Source organism: Boleophthalmus pectinirostris, unplaced genomic scaffold (assembly GCF_026225935.1).
Source record: "Boleophthalmus pectinirostris isolate CB_2022bp ecotype Guang Dong unplaced genomic scaffold, ASM2622593v1 HiC_scaffold_1, whole genome shotgun sequence".
In the NCBI taxonomy this organism is placed as follows: domain Eukaryota; kingdom Metazoa; phylum Chordata; class Actinopteri; order Gobiiformes; family Gobiidae; genus Boleophthalmus; species Boleophthalmus pectinirostris.
In genome coordinates this window covers 32727139-32735514 of record NW_026570970.1, presented here as the reverse complement: position 1 = coordinate 32735514, position 8376 = coordinate 32727139, and the positions used below count along the sequence as shown (strand labels likewise).

The window sequence follows — 8376 nt, the reverse complement described above, 5'->3', positions numbered from 1 at the left end:
TTGAGTCTATTAAAGAGTTCATCATCAGCCAGTCATCAAAACAGTATTTCATATTTTTGTGTTTTTTTTCATCCAATAAAGTACATTTCTTTTGGCGAAACTATACATTTTTAAAAGTGTGGTTGTCAAAAGCTTTGCAAAGTTAACAGTTCTGGAACGAAATTGGTTGAAATCATCGTCTTATTTTCGTTTTTTGTGTTGACATTTTGATTTGGAATTGAAAACTGGTCATAATCAGTCTCTACTTTGGAAATCTCGTTGGCGACGTTGCGTGACTAAACCTGGGCAGTCTGCACACGCCGCAGGGACAAAGGCTCCCCCCTGAGCTCCCCCACTGTCCCGGGACAACCATGGCCTCTACCTGACCAGATGGGGGCGCCACCACTGGACATTTCCCATTGGACGAAGCGATGCTGGACGACTGCGCGATGAAAGCCTCTTGAGTTAGCAGAATTTGCGCCGGATTGGACACCACGGGCCAGCAGCCACCTGTCAGCAACAACCTGGGTATGGGAGCCGAAGTCACGCCAACGGTACTAACCTCTCCTAACAAACGCCGCATCTCTTGTAATGAAGATCCCAAAAGCAAGATGTAATTTCTCGCCAGAACTAAAGTCGAAATTTTGGACAATCTTCTCCCGGGCGTTTGAGAAGTTGGGTTCGTCGCGTAGGGTACCATGACCTCTCGTAAAGCGTCCATGGCAACGTTCAGGTCCTGCATTCGTTTTCGCTCGCGGCTGTTGATTTTGCGTCGCAGCTCGAGTTGCTCCTGAGGGTTGAGGTCCCTGTGGGGTTTCGGGGGGCGGTGGAGTCCGACCATGGGCGGGTGGTGCAGGCGGGGGTCCAGGGAGAAGCCGGGGGGGCAGTGAGGCATGCTGGGTAAGTCTCGAGGGGGGAGAGGGTGGCCCGGGTGGGGGTTCATGGTCCAAAAGTGACGTAGAGGTCGTCTATATGAGAGGAGGGGATTGGAATTTGATTGAAAACGTTCAAATATATTAATAATGTATGCTTAAGACAACAAATTTACTCAAAATTTTCAATTCAGAGTTTTCCCATTTGAGTTGTTTACATTTTAAAATCTGAGATCAATTGCAAAAGTCGTACATTCAGTGAAATTCACTGAAGGATTGTCCAGTGAATCAAAAAATTTTCTGACAAGTTGAAAAAGGAGAGGCTTCAAACATAAAAATCCTTCCAAATTTACTTCAAATCATCAAATTTATTACTTGATATTTCCATTTACAAAAATTCTATGTGAAGATAAGGTTGAAATTTCAAAGTAGAACTATCAAATGAATAAAAAATGTTTCTGAAAAGATGAAAAAATTAAAGTCTTCAATACAAAAATCTTCCTTATCAAGACTCAAAAATGAATCACAGTTTGTCATGGAATTTTCTGCATTTTCAAGTTTTTCCCATGTGAGTTTTTTACATTTTAAAAGCAAAGTTTTGCAAAAATGTGATTTCATCTATACATCATTTACCTCTATGCCAAAAAGCCAGTATGAAGAGAATGCTGAAGTCCTTTGAAAGTCCATGTGGAACTATGAAACATTTCGGAAACGTTTTGCAAAAGGAAAACCAAAAATGCAAAAAGGTGAATTGAAAAAATGTTAAAAGAAAATGTAAACAAGAATCCAAGAAATTTCTCATAAATATTTGCAAAAATGGTTCATATTTTCCTCTGTCAATAATATCCATTCAGATGAGTTCAGAGAGAGAGAGCCTGAGCTGGTGACTCCTGGTTTTATCTCATGTCAAGGCTCAGAAAAGTGAAATCTGACTCAAAGCGTCTCCTGAAGTGGCTCCAACATCTCAGCTCCTCCCATCAGCTACACACAACAGTTAAAGGTCCTAGTATATTACGCAAAATGCACTCTTGTGAGCTCTAAGCCATGTTAAAAAGTTGTTACCTCGTCCAAAACAGACCTGGACTTGTGTTTTGTTTCATTCCCACATGTTTGAGTAACGCTGCATATTTAGTCTACATCTCCAAAGCTCAAAATGCTCTGTTCCACCTTGTTCACAGCCATCTGCCTTTTAACATTAGTTCAGAAGAGATTGGAAATTCTTGGGCTGAAATGATCCATGTTTATTTATTTTATTTTATTGAAATGCTACACCCCCTTAAGATGTTCTCAAATTCTTTTGTGCCCTTTGCTATTAAATTGCTAAATTCTAAAGGTACAGTTTTCTGAATGTTGTGCACTGTAATTTGTAGATTATTACTGAGTTCCACTGGTGGACTGTAATGGACTGACACACTGTGTGTTTGTGTTTGTGTGTGAGAAGTAAAAAGTGAGAACTGCTCTGAGATGCTGCTAATGAATTGCTCTATGGGATCAATAAAGTTTTCTGAATCTGAATCAAAAACACAAAACATTACTAACACATAAATACAATACAATACAATACAATACAATAGACAGAATACAAAACTTACATTACAAAACATACACACACACAAACACACATATCAAAACACAAATACAGACAGACCACATGATTCTAGTGAAGATGTGGAGTTTAACCCATCTTTCACATACAAATGACAAATTCGCCTCGGAAAACCGGCTAGAATGAAAATTCTGGAAAACTACAGTTGTGCGTTTGCATGTAAAGTGAGATAAATGGAGTTCTAGGGGCAGCTAATGCGCTGAAAGTGTGACCAGTGTTTACCTTTTGCTCTGATGATGATGATGGAGCATTCAGAGCAGCAGTTGCATTTCTTCTGGTGAAACAATTTTCATGTGTTTACATTTGCACACACAGATGATGTATCATATCCATGACCAGAGACGAATGAGGCTCAGAGGTCAGTGATTCTGTCACTTCTTTAACAGATCTGTGGGGAGGCGAGCCCGCTCAGTGATGCACGTATTTCAAGGTATTTTTGAGTAATACTTACAACTGTAATGAAATAAACGCTACAGGTTTGAATCTAATCCAGGTGCCACCATCTATGGTGTATTTATGCAGGTTGATGTAAAGAAAACTTTTTTGAAAATGACGCTATGTTCACGATGTTATTTTGGAAAACAGAGAGGGAAATATTTGTTTCTCAATATACTCGACTATGTGTAAATGTAGCCTAAAACACAGTGGATCAGGTAAAGCAACAACATTTCCACAGACAAACAGGTAGCAAATCCCCACCAGGAAAGTTACATAGTGCAGCTTTAATCTAATCTAATAACAGTTTATGTTTTAAGGACCCATATCACACTATTTTCTGATCTATATTATAATGTTTCCTCAGCAGTGCATCTTTAAGTATTATCCATAAAGTCTATTAAAGATTTCATCAGTCATCAAAACAATATATATTATTTTGTATTTTTCATCCATTAAAACACATTTTTAATACTTAAACTACTACTACAAAGCTATCTACCCTACATTTTTAAAATCATGGTTGTCAAAAGCTTTGCAAAGTTTTCAGTTCAGGAGCAAAATTGGTTGAAATCATAATTGAGTCTTCACATTTTAATTTGGAATTGAAAATAGTTCATAATTACTCACATAATTAAAACAATGAATTTTTTGCCAACATTTCTTCAGTAAGCATTTTTTTTTCAGCTTCACATTCATGCAATTTTTACCATGGCAACATTTAACTAACATCTATTTACAAGGCTTCGACAATTTAATTCCATTTTCAACAACAACAACCATTAAACAGCCGTGAAGCTTTTAACTCCCGCTCCTTTTGTGTTCCCATCAGGTATTAGCCGCATTAGCTTCGGCGTTAATCGTGTCAGAAAACAGTTTTGGCAGCCCCTGAATAGAACCTGCTGTGTAAATGGCTGGATTCGAGGTGGCTGTTCATTTATCGCCCACGAGTCACGGGCACAGCTCCAGCCTGGCACCACAACGCGCCCATTCAAGCCCCCAGCCACAGGTGAAGCTGCTGGGGCACTGCCAACCTCAGACCTCCCCATTGAGAGGGCATTGTGGAGGTAGGGAGGCAGGAAGGATGGCACTTGAGCCCACAGAAAGCACCTTGTTTCGGGGTGCGTGGACGAGGTAGAGGAGGGTGTCCGGGTGGGTTTGGTGTGAATGGGGAGGAAGGCAGACGGACCAGGCACCTGCAGAGAAACAGAGTGAATGAATGAGAGGGGCATTGATGGTGCAGAGGTTAGGGTCAGGTCATCATAGTAGTCTCATCGCACTTTAAAGGATGTGGCTGTCTTACGTGTTAGTCAAACCACAAACCATAGTATAGTTTGGACTTTGCTAAAAAAAAAAAAAAAAAAAAAGCCTTGGAGAAGACAAACTTTTTCAGATATTAAGACTAAGGATGTAACAATAACCAAAATATCATGATATCTTATCATCAAAAGTCTCAGAATAATATCGTGGGCTGTCACAATATATTAAATCTCAAGTTCCTTTGTTTAAATACATTGTTTTATAGTAGCAACAGCTTATGAACATCGGAAACTACATATCCCATGATTCATTTCAGTGCAGACAACATGAAGAAATATGCTTTTTACTTGACTTCTTGGGATTATGATGGAAATAATTCACACCAAAATCTTGTCAAGGTATTTTAAAAGTAAAAAAAGTGCCCTATCTACAATTACATAAGCCTTTTCAAAAAAAAAAAAAACATACAGTGAGATGCATATTGTGATCATACCGAGAGATTTAGATATCGTTACATCCCTACTTAAGACACATTTTAAAGACCTAATGCGCCTGTGTCTGCTGTATGGATCATTATGTTGGACATTTTAAATATTCATCTAAAACAAATCGAAAAAGGAATGAGTCCACTGAAAACTGTGGATCCCAGTGGGCGCTGACTTTGTCATAAACATCATTACAGTAAAGAGCTGCGATGTTGTCGGCACCTCCGTTGTTTAGCTGCATATCCCACTGGCTGGTTTTGCTTTGTGTTTTTACTATGAAAAGTGGCATGTGGCATTGTTGGGACCTATTGTACATGTATAATGCAGAGACAAGTTTTCTGAGAAATCACATGAAGTACAGAACTGTTGGTAGAGACAAGGGGTCAGTGAAAACAGGAATTTTCTGAGCATTCAAGTCTTCAGTGCAGGACTAGCGAGGCTGGCAAAACCTAGTGCCTCCGCTCAGTTTCATTTCTCTCCAGCGACAAGGTCAGGAATCGGAATACACTAGACGGTCAAAAGTTGTAATGACCATTTTATTAAATTACTTTTTGGCAAATAATAACACGTCTGCATCTTGTATTTTGTTGATTTTTGCAATAAAAAAATTATATTTACATGAAGTATTTCTATTTCTATTTAATTATATGACATATTTACATTTGCCGCAGAATTTTCATCACCTGAAGAGCTTGAGATCAAACAGTGCAGAGTTCTGTAGTGCAGCTAAGTACAAAAAGTTGATAGAGGGTACAGAATTTTCAAAGAACAGTGGATGACTGATGACTGATTAAACCGTGCAGTTTGTCTGATATGTAAAGAAAATATGGTGGTTTTAAAAGAATATATTCTGCGCCGTCAGGGTCATACAATTCTGTTATACAGTCGACCCGACTCTGGCCCCCATTTCAGTCAGGAGCGATAATGTGGCTCCCAGAGAAAAAAATGTGGTGACCCCAGATTTTGCATCTGTCCAAATCTCTCCAGTGGAGCTTTGCTTTTTATATTGTGAAGTTTAAGTTTCAATTTGGCCCTGCAAGTGTCATTAGGTAGTTTGTTTATTTGAACTGCCAACTCTAAACTGTGAAAATGTATAAATAAAGAGACTTCCATTTCCCCTGTCAGACAGATGATGCTATACCCACTGAGTCATGTCCATTGAGGATACAGGAGGCATCTTGTTCTGTGGAGCAGTAGCTCTACTCTGAGCTTCTTGTGATTGACTAAACTCTTCACTCTGTCTCTGCACTGCTGTTTTGCTGAGGAAATTCTTTGGGCAACTTAAAGGGACAGTAGTGAATTTTGGACATAGGGCCTCATTTCCTAGTGAGCCAGAGTGTTGGAGACGTGTGGAGACACTTTTTAAAATAATCCTTTCAGTCCTTGTATTTGCAGACGCCGCTGGTGCTAGGCTAGTGCATGTCAATGGCCATAGTTATCCTCCCACTAAAAACAGTCTTACCCACTCCACAAAACACCCAAAGCAAATCTGTTATTACACCAGACTGTCCATGTGAATGTCTATGTCAGTAGAATAATTTTAGAGGTAAAACCAACCTTGCATTTGAAGGATTTATGTGTGAGCAGCAGCAGCGAGTTGTACTTCCTGATAGAAAGCTCGGCAGCCGCGGACTGATATTTGAGAAAATAGTCCCTCAACAAGCAACAATTCATGTGATGCAAGGTTAGTTTTCTTTCAAACATTATTCTATCAACACAGACATTCACATCAATAGTCTGGAGTAGTAATAGATTTTCTTCGGGTGTTTTGTGGAGTGGGTAAGACTGTTTTTAGTGACACGATAACTATGGCCATTGACATGCACTAGCCTAGCACCAGCCTAGCACCAGTCACCTCTGCAAATACAAGGACTGGATGGAATATTTGTCTCCAACACTCTGGCTCAGTAGAAAATGAGGTCCTATGTCCAAAATTCTGGACTGTCCCTTTAAATCTTGGATCTTGAAATGTTTTCCAAATGCACCTTTAGACCGAGGCGCCTTTAAATTCAAGGGTATCAACACATTAATTCTCATTCTAAAGCAAATGTTTTTATTAGCACTGAATAAGAAACACAATCTGTTCTGTTTAACCCCTCACACCTGCAGAACAGAAGTGTGTATGAATGGGGATGTTTTGCGAGTTCAGTGTAATGTAAATGTCCACAGAACAGTCAGAGGTGATGAACACAAACACCCTCGCCCTGGTTTGACTGGCTGTAGATCCGGTTTCCTTACACAAACTACTGACACCTGCACGTCTCCCGTCACATCCAGAAGTCGGGTGAAAGAAGGGGGTGTCCTGCGATCCCTCCCCCACTCCAGAGCATCCGGCCTGGGCTGTGAAAGGAGCCAGGCTGGGGCAGGGCTGGAGCAGGGGGAACAGGGCCGAAGAGTGGTGTCTTTATGGCCGATGGTCCACTGTCCATCTGGAGAGGCCTGTCCCGGAGAGGGGCTGCACCTGGAGCTCAAAGCCCGGCCTGTGTGCACCGTGTCCGGGTGTGAACAGCAGGAAGACCCCCCCCCGCCCCAACCAACAAAAACGTGCAGCATCAGTGACACAGGCAAACTGACACTATGAACACTGTGAGAGAGGCTCCTGTCTGCGGCTGGATCACCACTATCAAAGCAGCGACGTTTACTGACTGTTTTTTACATCATTTCTAAATAAAAACTACTAAAAGAGTCCATATTACACTGTTGTCTGATCTGTTATAATGTTTCCTCGTCACAAACAGACCTGGAGTTTGTGTTTTGTTTCATTTACACTTTTGTCTTTCCACCATGTCATTCATATTTGAGTGATTTAGTGATCTCTCCTGGGCTATTCAAACCCTCCTTACAGTTAGTGATACGATTCTGTCCAATGCTCCGCCCACAAGCCTACGTCACCCACACTCCCGCATGACAGTTCCCCATCAGGGTTCCCACAGTCATGGAAATCCTGGAAAAGTCATGGAAATTGAAAATGTCATTAGAGTTTTGTAAATTCAATGAAAGTTTTGGAAAAGACATGGAATTTTAGTATTTCTTTCATGTAACTATAGCGTTCTGTTAAGTTCTCATGAGGCTGTTATGATCATTTCTGAACGTATGCGCCTTTTGTTTAAAAGAGATGACAATAAATGCACTGACAGGATTTTGAATGTTAAAAAACTATAATACCAAACCAGAGGGTGAGTGGAAAGGGTTAACGTTTCATATTTAGCCCTAAAAGTCTGATCAATTCTGCACATGTAGGTGCCGTAAAGTCATGGAAATTCACTTTAGGTCATGAAAGAGTCAAAGTTGTGAATTTTTGTCAGTGAAAAAGTGAGAACCCTAGCCAGGCTGGTGCCACCTAGTGCCTCTGCTCAATTTCATTTCTCTCCAGCGACTACATCAGAAATACACCAGACAGTTCACAAAAACCCTAGAAGTGCGAGTTCAGGCACCAGCCAATCAGAGAAGAGCCATACATTCTGTGTTGGCAACGATTCCCGAGATCGAGGATTTAAAGCCGGAACAAAGAGAATGTTTGGTGAATTTTATCAAGGGAAAGACGTTATTGTCCATAGAGGATTTGGGAAAAGCTTAACCTTCCTCCTGTGTTAACTTTCCATCACCATCTCTTATGTTAACGGTTCGGTTTTGACCCGTCATCTAAATCAGCTGTAAAATACACTTAAAGCAATTATCTATCATCAAATTTGTTTCTCATCTCTTGGTTACCTTGTTAGGCTTCCTTTTCCATGAAAAT

At 40.4% G+C, this 8376-nt stretch overlaps 1 protein-coding gene across 1 annotated transcript; it reads right to left on the bottom strand.

Moving 5' to 3' along the window:
- Positions 1–241: 241 nt before the first annotated feature.
- Positions 242–922, bottom strand: olig1 (oligodendrocyte transcription factor 1). Its single transcript, XM_020927004.2, has one exon. The coding sequence runs from the start codon at positions 920–922 to the stop codon at positions 242–244; it is 681 nt and encodes a 226-aa protein (XP_020782663.2).
- Between the last annotated feature and the right edge of the window lie 7454 nt (positions 923–8376).